Source organism: Xiphophorus maculatus, chromosome 21, assembly GCF_002775205.1.
Source record: "Xiphophorus maculatus strain JP 163 A chromosome 21, X_maculatus-5.0-male, whole genome shotgun sequence".
NCBI lineage: Eukaryota > Metazoa > Chordata > Actinopteri > Cyprinodontiformes > Poeciliidae > Xiphophorus > Xiphophorus maculatus.
Window position 1 is genome coordinate 11409041 of NC_036463.1, and position 17670 is coordinate 11426710.

Below are 17670 nucleotides of genomic sequence, written 5' to 3' on the forward strand. Positions count from 1 at the left end.
ATCGTCCAAGATTAACTGGTCCGCCTTTGTCTCTCGATAGAAACCAGACGCCTTTGGAACTTCGTTGTAAATTGGGAGACTTCTCAAGTTTCCTGTAGTTCCTACGGGAGTTTCTAATTGGTTAAAGAGCGGAACGCCTTAGTTGAATATATTAAATTGAAGAAACGCCCACTCAGTATAAAACTTCATGTAAACGTTAAAAATTCAGAATGCTACCACTGTTTTGCTTTTGAGCATAAAGCTTTCTCCAAAGACGCGTCTTTGCCCCCCCCCCCTTGTTTCTTTGTGTTTCTTTTTCTATTTTTTCCTGTTACAGGTAATGAATATATCTCTATATCTCTGCAGCTTTGTTAATTGATTCATGCGTTATTTTGTGTGGAATTAAACTCTGTGATCTGTGCCGTCAACGCGCAGTGTCGTGGTTTCACTTCCTCCAGCCGCAGTCCGCCTGCCAGAGATCCGTGGACTTTAAGGAAGAAGGAGCCAAACTTTTTGTCCAAAGTTAATGTTAATTATTCTTCCTTAATAATACACAGACAAACACACACGACGGGAGCTGCGTCTGCAGGCAGCCAGCTACTCCGGCGCCATCTTGACTTCTATATAAGTATAAAGACACAGCGGGAATGGGAATAGTGGTCTGGCAGGTAGATGGTAAATTTCTAGGTGAAAAAAAAACAATTCACATGAAAAGATTTGGGTTGTAATTTAAGCATTAAATCAATAAAAACAGAAAACTAGATTTTTCTGTTTGTACAAGCCTCAAATTGAAATAATAAAACAACTCCCTGAAACACATCTAAGCAAATAACATGTTTGAACATTTGCTTACCTTTTTGAAAAGATGTTGAATAAATGAAAAATGTTTGGAAAGTTTTCGAGTGAATGCGTGTTCCCTCATTACTGGGTGCGAATCGATCAGTCTGACATGAAAGATGTGAAGAAGCTGAGTCATTTCATTCACCAGAAAAGCTTTCACTCTCCCTTTTGTGTGTCCTCACACAAATTCAGAGATTCTTTCTTTGGGGGTTTTTTTCTGTGGGATTAAGGTCAAGTCTTACAACTACAGCTCACCACACTGCCAATATTTCCTTTGATAATACTTTGATAAAACGTCTTGCTTCGTTTTACAGACCAAATTTATTTGAAGCTAGAGATAATGATGAGTCACTTTGGCCCCTGATGCAGCAAAAGATAGCCTGAACAATGCCCCTTTCACAATGATGCACCGAATAGTAGCAGAAACTCTGACTGTGACCAAAAGTTTCATTCATTCAGAACACATTTTTCAGCAACTTTCCACCTCATTCATGCTGCGTTCAGTAAACTGCTGCAGGCAGCAGAGATCTTTTCTGAGAAGTGTAGCTTTCTCCTTCTAGTCCTGCCAATACACACCATCATTACTCAGTCTTGCTGAAATGGTGGACTCATAAACATCATAGTTGATTAATATTAGACTTTGGATAACATTGAAATTACCCTGAGTTTTTAATGAAATTGCATGGTATTGCACGGTATTGCAAAAGAATGGCCTTTTTATGTTCCACAGTTCCTTTAAAAAAGCTTTTGTTATGACATATTACGCAGACATAAACTGATAAGATTAAAGTTTTAGAAATCTATGCTTTTAATTAAGATGGATCAAACACTAATAACTAATTATATTAAAAATTTAACCTTACTAAACTTATAGGCTCATACTTATAAAGGGAAGAGTCTTTGAAAGTTTTCACATTGCTCACATTATAACATCAAGATGAAATATCTTTTATGTGGAGTTTGTGAAATCACATCAAAGTAGTGAATAATAAAAAGTCTAATGAATGGAAATTATGCATTGTTTTCAAAATATTTGTGTGAAAATGTGAAAATATTCAGCCCCCCGATTTTGCTTTGAATCACCTTAATAAGATGTAGAGAAACCAGTTGCATTCAGAATTTCTCTAATTGGCAAACAGATCAATCTAAATATATAGGGTTGTTAAAGTTATGAAGACCAAGACAAGGTGAGATGTAAGGTTTTGAAGAAGCTTAAAGCAAAAAGTATCCTGCGATTTGAACATCTCAAAGAGGATTGTTCAGTCTCTTATCTGAAAATGTAAAGTGTGGCTCAACTGCGAATCTAGCAAAAAGTGTCTGTCCACCTAAACTGACAGAAAAGGCAATGAGAGCAATTATTCAGAGAAGCAGCCAAGAGGATCATGGTTCACTCCACAAATCTGGAGCTCACATAAACGTGGCAAGATGAAAATCACGGTTGAAAAGAAGCCCCGAGCAGTCCTGTGTTCAATTTCATACAAGCCATATAGGGCACAGAGCAGCAGAAAACTAACACTGTAAACCACACAAAATCCCCATCATGGTGTCAGCCTGGTGTCAAATTCATTTCTTTTGCAAGCACAGGTAAGGCACATAGGAGGATGTTAGGAGCTAAATAAAGGGCAATGCTGTATGAAAACTTGTTAGAGGCTGCAAAAGAATCGAGACTTGGGCAAAGGCTGATCTTCAAACCTTAACATACAACCAGACTCTGTATTTCAAAGCCTTTTTCACTTTATAAAACAATTGGAAGTCTTTAGTAACACTTACAAAGAATGCTCTTCTGAGATACCCTTCAATGAGTCTGACATAATGTTTAAATAAATGGAAAAATGTTTTGTTCTTGAAGAGGACATCACACCACAGACATGCAGCTCTACTCACAGCAAACATGTTTCAAAAAACATATTTCTTTCTGGTCCAAATTTTATACTTTCACATAAAATCCCAATTAAATATATTAACATTTGTGGGGGCAGCATGACAAAATGTGAATATATTTAAAGGGTGTGGATACTTTTCCAAGTGCTCTTAAAATAGAGCTGTTGCAGTAGACAAGTCATACATTCTCAGACGCTGAGAAGCATCATTCAGGATGAGTTGTGAAAGGAGAGCGTTCGTTCCCTGATGCCAATACAGCCACTTTACTAAGGTAGAGGTCGTAGCTTAACTCAACCATCCAAGGATAAGGTGACATGGGAGGGGGCGCATGATTTGTTCGCGCCCACAGAGGAGAGAGTGATTATCACATTTCTTGCAGAAACAGTCTTAGAAAAGCTACCCAGGCACCCTGTGGTCACAATAACACAATCTGTCTTTTTCACCATACAGCTGATGGTGTTTACTTTGACAGCTTTAGTGATCTTTTTATGATATTTAGTGTTAAGCTTGTTATGTTTTCTGTCACTCTCCTTTTCAATCCAAAATGAAGTCATGTAAAAAAAAAATCTTGGAAAACATAGCAACACACATGGAAGTTAAAACTCATGACTGGCCCCAATTAAGGGTCTTACCTAACTAAATTTACTGTCCACAGCAGGTGATCAAATTTGATTTGTCAGTCTTTTCTCACTAAGTATGTGTCCCTGAAGTTGACTTGCGGCTGGATTTTCTGAAAACCAATTTCTTTCTCAGGATGTGGACCAAACTTTATCCAGTGGGGTGCCTGTTTACTAAGCTTAATCACACTTTAAACCAGATGATTATCAGACCACATGTTGTTAAGTCCATCCTTAAGCAACACAATTAGTCACTTCAAGGGTGCCTGTGTAATATAGACATGACTGTAATACAGTTCGTCTTTAGAGTGCAGTCTTTCTTTGATGAAATATAGATGCTTGACGCTTATGTTTGCCTGAACACAAACTGGGGTTGCCAAGCAGCGAATAACATGATGTGAGGGGCTGAGGAAATTAACAATTAACTGGTAAATAAAGATTAATTAGGACAAATAGCCGTTTTCTATTTAACCTTTACTTCTCCGGAGCTCTCACAGTTGATTAGTCATCTCCAATTAGGACCAAGGCGTCACCGAAGCCAGTAAATCACTAAGTAATTATTTAGCAAATTAAGAGATAATAATATTAATCAAGAAATGAGAAGCCACAAATGTATTTGTGCATATAGGAAAACGAAGTATAGTAATTTAGAAACTATAAAACCAAGCCAACTAAAAAAAACATGACATCTGAACCAAAAGATTGTGTAATCACAGTTCATTTGTAATTTAAGATATATTGTCAGGTTGAGCTGGATAGCATTTTTCACTTGATAAGTAATATAATTTAAAAACTGCACTTTGTTTCTACTTAGAATATGGTACTTTCATATCAAATTTGTTTTATTATTAGAAACATTTGAAAGTGACAGGCAAATACTTCCTCTTGCCACTACGAAGAGATGCTTGGGCTCATTCCTAGATACAAATACTCCAGTAGGTTTGCTGTAGCACATTTACCAGGCCAGGTACCCACCTCCAGGTATACGGCCCAAGGCATGACCAGTGACGCCACCAGCAGATCAGCCACAGCCAAGCTAACCACCAGGTAGTTTGTGGTCGTCTGGAGCGAGCGCTCTCTCAACACGGCCAGACACACCAACACGTTCCCAAACACGATGGCCAGGATGAGCAGGGAGTACAGCATGGCGTAGTAGTTGCGCTCCCCCTCATCCCTCCCGGACGCATCCGACTCGTTCTTCTCATCCCATCCGAGGTGGTCCGACTCGTTCCAGAGCTGGTCTGCGCTGCTAAACATAGCCATGGGTTTTTCCCGGTGACATGGGAGGTGAGATATTTGGCAAACCTGTCCAAACAAATAAAAGGAGCATTGTTTAGTGCCCACCCAATTGTCACAAAACATTTTCTAGTTTGGATTCCCATGCAAACATGGACAATATATTTCATATAACAGCTCATTAGTCAGATAAGTACAGCATAATTGTCCTCTGATGCTGAGAGCACAGAACAAAAAACCTTCTGGGAAAACTGCCTCTTAGCAACAGCAGTCAGATGAAGTGATAAATAAAACGTAACGGTTGAAATCCCAGCTGAAATGCTATTTTCTGTGCATCACTTCTGTTTCCATGCAAAATTGTTTCAGTTTTCCTGCTCAATGAGGAATGGAAGCAATACTGTCAGCCTTTGTGACTCTGAGAGGTACATTTACCTAAATAAAGACACAGCACAAAAAAATGCTTAAAGCAGCAAAAGTCCTGCATATGAAAAAATGTTTTCCCTCCTTGTAGTTCAGATATTGTGTAGTAAAACTATTAAACCAGAGATTTGTTTTACTGTGGATGTAGTAGCATGCTCTAGAGCAGTGTCTGAGGTTAGCACATCACAAGTCCAAACAGCATCTCTGAGATGTCCAGTTGGCTCCAGTCCCACGTTCTCCTCCTCTTCCCTCTCATTACTCTTGAAACCTCCCAGCATGGCCTCAAGCCAAATGTCAGACTTGTAGTGGTGCTCACACCAGTGCCTACTTCCCAAACCGTGACTTGATAAGACTTTCCCACCTCGCCCTGTAAAAGTTCTCCAATTCCGCCATCTTGTTAATACATCTCTTATCCACAGCTTTCTTCAGAAAACGCAGCAAATATTCTGTCAGAGTTGGTTTAGAACGTTAATTCAGCCATTCCGAAACTGTGAATTTTTTCAAATTAAGTCAATCTTTTGACATTTTTGGATAAATGCTTGGCCTTCTAGCCTGCTAAGAGCCAGTCCATTGCCCTACGCTATTTGCTTCATACAGAGCGTCTGGGCTCTTAGTTTTGAGTAACGATTGCTTCCTGGAGTCATGGACAGTGTTGAGCTTTGAAATTTTAGCCAATTGCTAACCTTTGCCCGTGATGTATGTAATGCGCCAGTTCGCTTACTGGAAATGGCCTGCGTTGTAAAAAACTAACCTTCATTGCGAAGAGAGAAGTTCTGAGCAGAACTATTCGGCTGTTTATGTTAATTCAATATTTAGAAGCGTGGACAACATGGACTGAATGGCTTCATTCATTTCCTCTGCTGCCATCGCTCAACCTACATCTAGACTACAATTCTAAAACTATATATATACAGTATATATATATATATATATATACAGTACAGACCAAAAGTTTGGACACACCTTCTAATTCAATGGGTTTTCTTTATTTTCATGACTATTTATAAGGCAATAAATCCCATTTATTAACCTGACAGGGCACACCTATGATGTGAAAACCATTTCAGGTGACTACCTCTTGAAGCTCATCAAGAAAATGCAGAGTGTGTGCAAAGCAGTAATCACAGCAAAAGGTTGCTAATTTGAAGAAACTAGAATATAAGGGGTATTTTCAGTTGTTTTACACTTTTTTGTTTAGTGCATATTTCCACATGTGTTATTCATAGTTTTGATGCCTTCAGTGTGAAGCTACAATGTCAATAGTCATGAAAATAAAGGAAACTCATTGAATTAAAAGGTGTGTCCAAACTTTTGGTCTGTTCTGTATTTATATATATATATATATATATATATATATATATATATATATATATATATATATGTGTACACAGATTAACTTAATTTACAGTTGATCAGGTCTTAGCAGCAGTTTAAAACTGATTATAGGTATTTAATTAAGGCGTACAAACTTGTGCAAACACACTTTTACATTTTCATCTAAATTTTATATTGCACAGGATAAATGCCGCATTGTAATGGTCACATTTTTTATATCACAAAACCCTGTCATCTTAAAAGGGTTTTTTTTTTATATCTACTGTAGGTGCTAAACAAGCAGATCCATCTTATTCCTCTTCTCTCTCCGAGAGAGAGACAGAGACAGTGAGAGAGAGAGATCGGATTTAGACCTGGATGGCACCCAGGTTTTTGAAGATTTCCTCGGTCTATTATTCCAGTCTGTTCCTGAATGGATCTAGTATCACACTGATGCCTACTGAAGAAGCCGAGGAAGATGAGACACTGAGACAGATCAGCTTCAAATCTCCTAATTGGAGTGCATTGGTGAATTTATCACCTAAAATTATGTTTGACAGCTACACAAAATGGCAATCATAAATCATTTTAGTGAAAATGCATGGAATGTAAGATCATGAACAAACATTAATTTTTAATTTGAAAGCATTAAAGGATTTATTTACACTCGAAAATGATGCTCATCTTTAGCCTTTGGTTCATAAAACAATCTGCATCCCCAATGACTAACCTTTCTTTTCAAAGTTGATTTACTCTGAATTCTACAAGAGGATTAGGTTCTTTTTATTTCAGAAAAGTTATTTATTTGCAATCAAAATCTCGCTGACCGAATCTGTTTGTTCCGGTTTAAATTTATGTGAGATTGATCCAATCTTAATTTGCAAGCGCCATAATAAACTTTTGAGATTGGAGCGCCTAATCGGGAATTGGACTCTGACTTTTGTAAAAGGCTAAAGTCAAATGAATCAGCGATAATTATTTGTTCATATGATTGAGACACAAAACAGCGAGGAATATAGCTTAAGCATTTTCAGTGCTTCATGATGCGTTTTCCTCCCACACAAACAAAAAGTGCACACACATTTCCATACCTGTTACCGTTTCCCAGTGGAGGTTTCATCAGATGCCATCGTGGAGCCGCTTTATCCGCGCTGAAATAAAAGTTGTCCGGTCACAGCTTCCAGCTCCAGCGGGAGGAGCGCTCCGTGCCATTGCGCGCAGGGTGGATGATGTAAATGAAAGGAGCTCTGTGAGAAACCAAGCTGGTTACTTCATCTCTACCGAAATCTCCGCGCTTCTGAGGCAGCTGTTCACACGCTTTCTGCTCCTTTTTTTTTTTCTTTTTTCTTTTTTGTAGGCGTAGTGGGAGCGCGTAACTGGAGTAGCAGGCGCAGATATTATGTGCAAGTAAATGAATAGTTTTTACTTAAAAAAGAAAACATAATTTATTGTCTCGCTCAAGATTAGTAGCCTTCATGACCCTCAGCCTGCCTGGGTCGTACTTTGCTGGAAGAGGCGTCCAAACAAAAATAGCCCAATGTTGGCCTCATTAAACAAGCAAATGAGAGGACCAGGCAGACAGGGCGCAAATCAGGTCAGCCTGGGAATGGGGGTAAAAAATGCTGAGACTGCCACACCTTTTTTCACCAGGGACGCTTCCAAAATGTTTTGCAAGTGGTTGCCAAAGAAGGGGCGGTGGATTGGGAGTAATATTGCTAGGGTGGCTGCTTATAGTCTTGTCAATTGATTAAAATGTTATTCAAAAGTTTATCTACTTCAGTAACTAATTTCATTAAGTGAAACCTCAATTATGTAGAAATACTGCACCGATGTTTCAAGTCTTTATCTCTGTTGATGATGATTTTCTACGTAAAGCTAATGTCACACCTTTAAGATGAAAATATTACAATGAATAAAAAAAGTATTTGATACAGAAATGTAGACTAAATGGAAAGTATGCAGGGTTATTTTGAAAAGTTTCTTCTTGGCTCTTATCAAATGGCTCTTATCAAGACGAACATTCTCAGAAAAAAATCAGCTGAAATTGTTTAAAAAAAAATAAACTTTTGGACCCTAGATCAGTTAGTAAAATTTAGGATCTCTTGGTAGCTGCAGAAATTCAAAATCAACCCAAATCTCACTCTTTTTGGTGTCGATGTTTAAGTGTTTGAAATATTATCAGAAGAAGCAGTGAGATATTTATGGGGCACTGATAAACTTTGGGTGCTACAGCAAACCAAAAACAGACAAAAATAAACTGATTTTCTGGATTTTTTATTTTTTTTACTCAAAATTGTAGAACTGAGATTATTTAAAAATTAGGTTATCATTTAGAGCTTTTTGAAATATCTTAAAACAACCTGTTTGTAAATTTGTGTTTTCAAGTAGCTACCTATCTCACATAATGTTGATGGTTTTGTACATCACTATATCATTATGATAAATTTAAAACACTATTATTCACCTCATTTTTTACTTCATTAATTATCCTTAAAATGCCCCACAACACACAATATTTATATTAAACTTCTCACATGCAAATTTGTCACTAAGAAAATATTTGCATGTATTTTGTATATCTAATTGATTATGCATATTTGTGTTCAATTTTAACTAATCACTGACACATTAAAATACACCTTATATTGTTTAAGTCTTGATTGAACAGTGGCACTTTTGGATCTCCATATTTAAGGAGTTTCTGGCAAAGCATCGGGACAACCTGGAACAAACCAGATTAAAAGTGTTATTTTCCTTTCTAAGACCAAATTTCTCATTGCACAATTTCAGTCTTTCAAGCACTTTCTCAGCTCTTTAACAGCTTCAAGTTTCCAGTTTTAGTCAACAACAGAAAGTCAAGGTCTACATTTCACTACAAAGGCAGAGTGAAGTGCATTTTTTTTATTCAAAAAAAGCACTGAGCAGCAGGAAGTTGATGGACTGTAACAGCAGTAGCTGGCAACTACGTCCAGCAGATCATTTTTCACTTCGAGCTGCCCACGAGTTTGTGATTTAACTAATGTAAAAGTGTCCAAATGTCCTTGATGCTCAAAGGAAACATGACCCTCTTCAACAGCAACTTTCCCACGTGCTTTGTGGCAAGCTGGGAAGAATCCTAATGTGTGCCGTAGCAGAGGGGAATGTGAATCTTAAAGTGGTGGTGTTTGAGACCCATACGGTGAGCTTAAGTTGAACTTAACACTGGAAACCGGTGTCCAGTAAACTCTGACTCCATCAATCCTACCTTCCTGGTACATCATGCAACATTCAGTAGATCGATCCCAGTCTCCCCCATTAGTGGGAGTCAGTGGAAGTGTGCAACTTGTCCTAAACTTGCTATTCCCTTAATGAGTTGAACATTTAAAATAGGAGCAAAAAAAACTGATTCTCTTCCTAACTAATTACCTTAAATGTGGCCATTCGCAGCCCTCCTACTGTTTTCATGGAAGTACGAGGCTGGAGAGGGCTGGGACGAAGGAAGGTATGTCCACCTGAATGAGGAGGGACCTTGTGAAGATCAAACCCCTGATAGCTCCTCACAGAGCCGTTACTGTCAGGATCTATATCTGTCTGGGATAATGACGGTGGGAAGGTCAGGCCTTAGAGAACAATGCTGCAAGAATAATAAAGGAATAGAGCAGAGGGGGGGGATTGTGTATTTAAATCTGCCTACACGTTGCTGCCATCTATTGGTTGAAACACTATTTTCTATCTATCAAACACCACCATTATGAATAAAAGTTTTTAAACAGACAAAGATATAGTTTTAACATAATTTCTGCATCATTGTATGGTATTCTGAGATTCAATAAAAAACATTTTAGAAGTTTTACAAACTTTTATTGGGAAAACATTAAAGCTGCAGTATGTGACTTTTATTTTAAAAATATGTTTTCTACATATTTGATACAATTATCCTTATGTTGTGACAGTATAATGTAAAATACATAATCTGTGAAAAAACTCGAGCTTTGTCTTCTCCCAGTGCTCCCAGTACTAACTGCAGAAATACACCAGTCAGTCAGAAGCAACCAATTAGTCAGGAGGAGGGTCTCAGTGCTGTCAATCACTCACATGCTCACCCCCTCCCACTTGCTTTTTGGTTCATTACATCACAGCCTGCCACCAAAGCTAAGGCTAGTTAGCACAGCCACTGAAGACAGCAGATAAAAGGTTTCAGTAAGCTGTTTTTCTACGATTAGCACACTGAGCAGGCTGCTAGGGATGTTGATCGACAGCGGTCAGACACTCCTGCCTCTGATTGGTTGTTTTTTAACCATTTTTCATTATAAGCTTGCTGGTAGAAGGTGAAGACTTTATCACGGATTATCTGTCTACAATGTACTGTCATGGTATGTCACAACAGTCTTAATAAATATATATGCAAAGAGTCGACAGGTTCCTAGTTGGATTAATATTTGTAGAGTTTGATCAAAAAATTTACATTTTCGGTTTGCCAACATCAAATTCTTTATTCATGACTTTGCTCTTAGGCAAAATTGTGAGTGAGTCAAATGCCTTGGGCAACTTAATCTAAAAGTGTTCTAATGTCTCTTTAGCATTACTGCCACAATGGATACTGTCCACAATGAAATTTTGACTCATTTGACCATCAATTACATATAGACTCTTTCTGTCCACCTGTAGAGGACGTATGCCTTTCCACTTGAGATGATATATGGATTTGTTCTTGTTTGATCCAGTTTTTGGTGACATTTCCAGGACTTTGTGCTGAAACATGATGATTGACAGTGGTTTTCTGAAGTACCCCTGATCCTACGTGGCTGATCTAAAATGAAATGTTTTGTAATGCACTGCCACTGGGGCCTGAAAGGTCAACTTCCATTATGCTGTGGCTATCAAATCATTTGTGTATTGAACTTTGGACAGCCCTGAATTTTTTCACTGCAATAGGCACAGAAGACATCAAAAGATTAAACTTCCACTTCAAAAAATGATTCTCCTACATAAGTTCAGCATAGTAAGACAAAACTAGAACATTTCTGAAGAAATTTAAGTGTGCCCGTTGGTTGGAACTCAGTCTTCTGATGCTAAAAATTAGCATCAATGCTAAAGTAAACTACAATGTACTCAATAGCATGTGGAGAGTCACAAGCATGTTGAAGTAACATGGACTTAAAAATCAATGTATAAGCTAAAATTAGCCAAAATGCTAATGTTAGCCTAAATGCTACGAGTGGCATACGGGGTATCACTACCAAGTTGTCTTACATTGACTTCCTCCATTCCGTAATAGCTCTGACTAACAGTGGCTCTGGCTTCCTTTTATAGGTTCTGGTCAGAGAAGAGGGAGTTGATTGGACGATAGGTGTGAATCCCTGATTGTGATGTACCAGGGATTGCTTGGAGCCCAACTCATATGTTCTGGACATTTGTCTACTGTTAAGGACAGGGGTTGTTCTTTGATGCTAAGGAGGGCAGATAAGTTCTAGGTTGGGGAAGTAAGACTTAGATAGTCTCCAGGACTAAGGACCTCTCCCCTGCTGTTATATGACAGTGCAGAGCTCTTAAAAGCAGCTTGACCAGTCTCATGATAAGACCATGCAGACAACCTAAAGCAGAAGAGGGGTGAGGAGCACATTATAAAATTTTCCATTACAAACCCCAGTGAGGTAAATACAGAATCTTCTACACTTGTAAAGCTTTTCTTTTTCACTTTTTTCCCCCCAAATTGACAATTTATGAAAAGCCACAACTTAGACCACTGAAATTAATTAACTTAGTTCTTGTGTCTATCAAATAAAGGGTTAAACAAATGATCTAAATATAACTTTAAATTTTAATGTGATAGACCAACATAAAATAGTGTATAGTGACCTCTGTGGTTCTAATGTGAGAATCTCAAACGTCATACACTTTAAACCATAAACAGTTTAAAGAATATGAACACTTTTGCAAAGTCCTGCAGGTCATTCTCAGATCCTTCAGCACCATTATGTAGTTTTCAACAGCTGAAACAAAACATGCTTACAATAAACTCCTGTAAGATTCCCTCAAAGTAAAAGACTAGAAAGAGACATTTTTTACTTAAAAACTTTTATTAACATGAAACCTGTTCAAATTTAACACACCGCCAATGATTTTATTTTGAATAAAAAGGACACTTGCTGTATTTACTTTAGTTCTGAATTTTATTTCTGAATTTAATAAAATTCAGTAACTAAAATAAGAAACATGCAAAGCTAACTTTCAACAGCCCAAACACTGCAAGCTGCCAAAGTGAACAATGACGACATTCTGTTTAATGATTTTATATATTTTAAAAACATAATCTCACAGGAAGTAGATTTTAGCATGATTTCAATTTCCTTCTTGCTCGACCCATGCAACATACCCTCCTTTCAAGTGTCTTGCTCTGAGAAAAAGACACATGCAATAAAAAGATAATCTCTTTTCCTGCTTTTCCTCTAAGTGAACAACCAGTTTGTCAAGTTTCTTGCAAACAGAAATCTGCCTGTTTTTACCTGTGAAATCCCATCTGACGGGCAATGGCCAGGGCCTCGCCACTCCTAACGCCGGTCCTGCAGTTGAACACTATATTATCGTCATCTTTTCCAGGAGCCTTCACTTCAAACTTCTGCTTAAAGCTCTCAGGAGGCAGCTTCAGAGACTCCTCCACGGTATCCACTTGTAATGTCACACAGGAAAAAACAAAACAAAACGAAAAGGAAATGTAAATTTCCAGATGAACAGCTCGGAACTAGACTGTACATGTATTGTGACCTACATGGGAGGTTGACTGCTTGAGGAATGTGGCCACCCTGGTATTCATCCGGATTCCTCACATCAAAAAGCTGAACGTTACGGTTTGACAGCATGGCCTTCAGCTGTGAGGGGCTCACCACTGACGCTTCTACGAAGAAATGGGTAAAGGAGTAAATAGAAAAATGCAGACAGTGGAACAAACCGTGCTTGTAGTTGTTGTGCTTGCTGGAGTTCCATATAAATGAAGCGTCTCCCAGTCTGCTCTATCCTGTTGAATTTAAGAACACCTTGCTCAAAAGAAGGTGCTGGAAATGAGAAACACGGATTACATATTGGAAAACAAAAACCATGTCATTTTTTTTGCAAGATGTTAACACAAAAGAATGAAGAAGGATCAAATTGACACAGAAGTATGGATAAAATGTTATTTCATGCCAGAAAATACATAAAAGAATGAGGAAGGGACACAACTTAAAAACTTTAGTTCAAAAAGCAGGTGAAGTCCAAACTATACACCCTGCCTAAATGTCATGAAATTTAAATACACAGTAGCTGTTACAAAAAAGAAAAAAATACAACTTAACGTAAAACATATCAAGGAGTCCAAGTGGATTTTGCATGATGTATATTTTTTGTCATTGTCAAAATAGTCTAGTGTACAAGCGGACTTGAACTCACCATGGAGTGAAAAAACCGTGAAACTTTAAACCAGATACTACACCGGTGTCAAAACGCACCACTTATTCAGTTTTACTGTAACTCATGACTCAACAGCCTCAGCTGCATTACAGTAGGTTATCTGAACCGTGGTTTCTCCAAGTTAACCAAAGATGTCAGAATCCTAAAATGAAGGACGAACCAGTTTATTAAGCGGTTTTACGTGTCTTGAAGGACAAAGACATGCCATGAAATAAATTATCAGCCTTAAACCCAGGTAGTAAGGTGTTCAGTCTTACTGTCACATTTGTGTATGTAGGCCCTATAAAAATGGGTTTAGCAGTGACTCGTAATTTCTCTTTGTGAAATTACCGTCGTCGTATGTTCCTCCGCATGTTGGGCTGGTTGTCGTGTAAGTCCGGATAAATGAAGCTACAGTCGGGTAAGACCTTCGGTTGACTTCAGTGACAGCCTGACAGAAACCTCGCGACAACAGGAGGGACAACATGGTGAGAGCAGGAACGCTGTACAGACTGCTGTGCGACACGATCATCACCTAAACAGTTAATGTAAGTATTATTGTAAACAAGCTCTTCTTCTTTGGAAATATTTCAACACTTCTGTGTTTTGTCGAGACTAAACTGCAACACTGCCCCTTCTGGTCGGTTACCGACTTGCGCAGGGGTCTGCAACCTGGTGCTCCGCAGCCGCAAGTGGCTCTCTCGACCTTCTACAATGGCTCTTAAAAACCTTGACTAAAAACGACAACAAATCAACTAATGATTTTTCTTTAAATATAATTATAAATGCACGTTTTACCAGTGGAATAGAATGAAACTAAAAGCACAGTACTATTTTTTTACTGTTTTTTTTTTTGTTTGTCTTCTGAAAAGGTTTGGAAAAATAGGGGCTTTATTTACATTAGTTTTCATAAACAGCAATATTACAGAGAAAAAAGTTGTAAAGGTTTTCTATTTTTCTTTATTTAGGATATAGAGAAGTAAAATGTTAGTTCTTCAAAAAGACAAAAAAGTTATATCTCCAAAAATGATAAGTTCTCTTTTTTCAAGAAAATATTTAATATTATTATTAAGCTAGTTTTACTTAACTAAACTGAGGAGAGATGGAACAGAAAAAACAGAAGATGAGATGAGGAATAAAATAAATGGGACTGCTGTTTGAAATGTCTCAATGTTTGCATGCGTGGTCAGTAATAGCTGGAGCATCCTCTGGGTGAGATCTGCAGGAAATTCTACTTTGTTCAGGGACTAAATTGTAGCTGAAACACATTTGCTGAATTCAAACAGGAACAATAGTTGAAATCTGCAGGGATTTGTCTGACGATATTGCATAAAATTCAAACAAACCACAAGCAAATTGCTTTTAGTAATAATCTGTTCCTATGGAAACTCATGATTAAAAGCCTGATTACATCAATTTCTCTTTTTTTGTTATGCTTTTGTATTTTTGTACCAAGTGTGTCATATTCACATTGGCTTTAAAATTAAACACTTCAGTTATTTAATCTTTTTTCTATCATATAAATGTTACAACACATATGAATGTAATGATTGTCTCTTTCTCTTCCTATTACTTTAAAGCTCCCAGTAAGCCTTGAATAGTTGGACATCAGCTTTACTGAGCCAAAGTGGCATATGTTCCCAACTCAGATTATAGTTTGCCCACTTGTGCTCTTTTTATAGCCTCAAGGGATGTCCTAAGCACTCAGCTGTGCAACACATTCTCAAGATCTTGTCTTGCTGGAATTAGCGCCACATTTCTATATTCAAGCAATGGGACATCGGCTCAGTATTGTTGGCCACTAAGCATCTCATTAAACTAATTTGATGTTCTTCTCTACAATGAGTTTCATGTACTTTCTTTTTGACAATCTGGAGTAAAAAATCTGCTATAAAGTAGAGAAACACACTGCGTACTCCTTACCTTCCACAATACAATATGTCATTTATGGTCATATTTGTGGAGAACCATCATCACCTTTTCATTTGATGCGTGACTTCTGATCATGCATTTGCTCCCACAGCATTATATTCTAAAAATGAAGCTCTTCTTGTGCTGGTTGTGCAAATATACAGTTGAAACTAAATGCTTAGCTACAATATATTAGAAGATAACTTTTTTTCTCACTGCCTCTACAGTTATCCTACTGAATCCTCAGACAATTGAGTGATATTAGTATTGCATGTAGTGTACGTAAACACACATGCAAGGGTTAGCACATCTTGGCACATCTTTCTAAAAATCCAACGGTTTCATAATCTTCCTTTCAGCTGGACATCCTCCCGGAGGAGTTGCTTCCTTCCGTTTTCAAAGGCATTTCCATTTTGATTAGCAGATATTCTCATGGTTAATCCTTTTACTTGCTATCATTAAATTCATTAATCTCTTTGGGCGGCTTCCAGTCTTCAAAAATGAAAGCAGTTAGGGAACACAGCTCTCTAGTGATCTGCCAGCACCTCTGGATGGAAACATATTGCATGCAGCTCCACGTTTCATCCCGCGACGGAAGTTATGGACCATCCGACGGGAGAACGGGGAATCTGGTGAAGCATCACTTTAAAGGCCAGGCACTGTCTTGTTCAATATTTGTAAAAGCTTCTTGTCAGTGACCCTAGAGATTCTCATCCACATGAGCTGCTGCAATAAAGCTGTAAAGTCTGCTTATGCAGATATCTTTTATTTCCCACACACAATCATTTTCAGTTGGGCGTTATATCACAGCCAGTTTGCAAAAGCACAAGAAAAAAAAAAAAACTTGCAGCATAATGGATTTTCTGCTGTGCACAACATTCAGCCACAGCTGATAGCAAGGCACTGCGGGCCAGCATTTAATCGGACACCTCAGGCAGTCACAAACTAAATCTGAGGGCTTTAAAGATAATTTGTAAGAAAACTCTACATCAGAGCTGTTAATGTGCAACGATGGGTTCTCCAGAGAGGCTTCAAGCTGCTTCAGTGCTGCGTCGCAAGGGAAAGATATAATATTTATCAAATAGAATAACAGAGACTGTTTAATCTATTTATTTAAGCTAGCAATATGGAGTTCTCTTGGCTTCCTTGCTAAATGTTTTTGGGGTTAAACAAAGTAATCACAATCCCACTGGCATGGACAAATATAGCAGAAGTAAGCTAAAATGTTAGTTGAGTTTGATCTTTTTTTCTTTGATCCAAATTTGGAGGGTCATACAAAAGTATTCACACCGAGTGACATTTTCCACATATTGTGATGTTATAGCTACATATTCCAATACGTTTCTTTTTTTTTTTTTGATCCGGCGTTATAAGCCAGGATTGATTTGCAAAGGAAAAAATCTTGTGTGGCTTTCAATCAAAATTCCAGACTGGTACAAATTTAAGGAGTAGGGAAAAAAACGGATTTAGGTCTGAACATTGAGAATGATATATTCAGGAAGAGGCACAGATACAAATGAGCTTTGTATCTGTGCAGTTCCTCCATATTTACCTTGGGTCCGATGGCTCCATCTCTGATGACAATTAACAATTAACCTATTTTTATTGAAGTTTTATTTCACAGACCAACACAAATGACAGCACATATCTAAGAATATTCTAAAGGCCTTGTATTAACATGTGTATGGACCTTTCAGACCATACATATGGTCTGAAAGGCCATGCGTATTTATAGAAAGTAAACTTGATGTAATTTCAGTTAAATAAAAACGTATCTAGGTGCACTATGTTGAGTTAAACAAAACTGATCCATTGCACTATTAAAACAAGCAAAAACGTTTAAAAATTCATATCTGCATGAAATTGTCCTGTAATAACAGCTTCGTAAAAACATCACTACTGTAAGTTACTCATGATAGTAAGGAAAACTTTATAAATGATCTGTGTGGGACTCCAGATAAAGTCTTTTGCATTTAAGCTCTTCTCAGATCCTAACGAGCTAACCAGGCCGGCAGCTGTGAAGTGTTAGATAATGGGTGGAGGTCACTGCTGGATGTGGCACAGGGGC

At 37.8% G+C, this 17670-nt stretch overlaps 2 protein-coding genes across 4 annotated transcripts in view; both read right to left on the reverse strand.

Moving 5' to 3' along the window:
• The window catches only part of drd3 (dopamine receptor D3), a 28323-nt gene extending 20425 nt beyond the window's left edge, over positions 1 to 7898 (reverse strand). For 2 of the 3 annotated variants that reach the window (XM_023325920.1, XM_005797861.2), the window contains exons 1-2: positions 7379 to 7897; positions 4293 to 4622 (exon numbers count right to left, since the gene is read on the reverse strand). In XM_023325920.1, the coding sequence (XP_023181688.1) occupies positions 4293 to 4580 (288 nt within the window). In that variant the 5' untranslated portion in view covers positions 4581 to 4622; positions 7379 to 7897. Of the gene's footprint in view, positions 1 to 4292; positions 4623 to 7378 lie in introns of all 3 variants that reach the window. The other variant, XM_023325921.1, reaches the window with a different exon arrangement.
• A 4427-nt stretch (positions 7899 to 12325) lies between these two features.
• On the reverse strand, positions 12326 to 14276 carry LOC102222251 (thiosulfate:glutathione sulfurtransferase-like). Its single transcript, XM_005797862.3, has 4 exons — positions 14043 to 14276; positions 13036 to 13161; positions 12773 to 12935; positions 12326 to 12663 (listed from the first exon to the last, which is right to left on the reverse strand). The coding sequence occupies exons 1-4, from the start codon at positions 14221 to 14223 to the stop codon at positions 12609 to 12611; spliced, it is 525 nt and encodes a 174-aa protein (XP_005797919.3). The 5' UTR covers positions 14224 to 14276; the 3' UTR covers positions 12326 to 12608.
• Positions 14277 to 17670: the final 3394 nt, after the last annotated feature.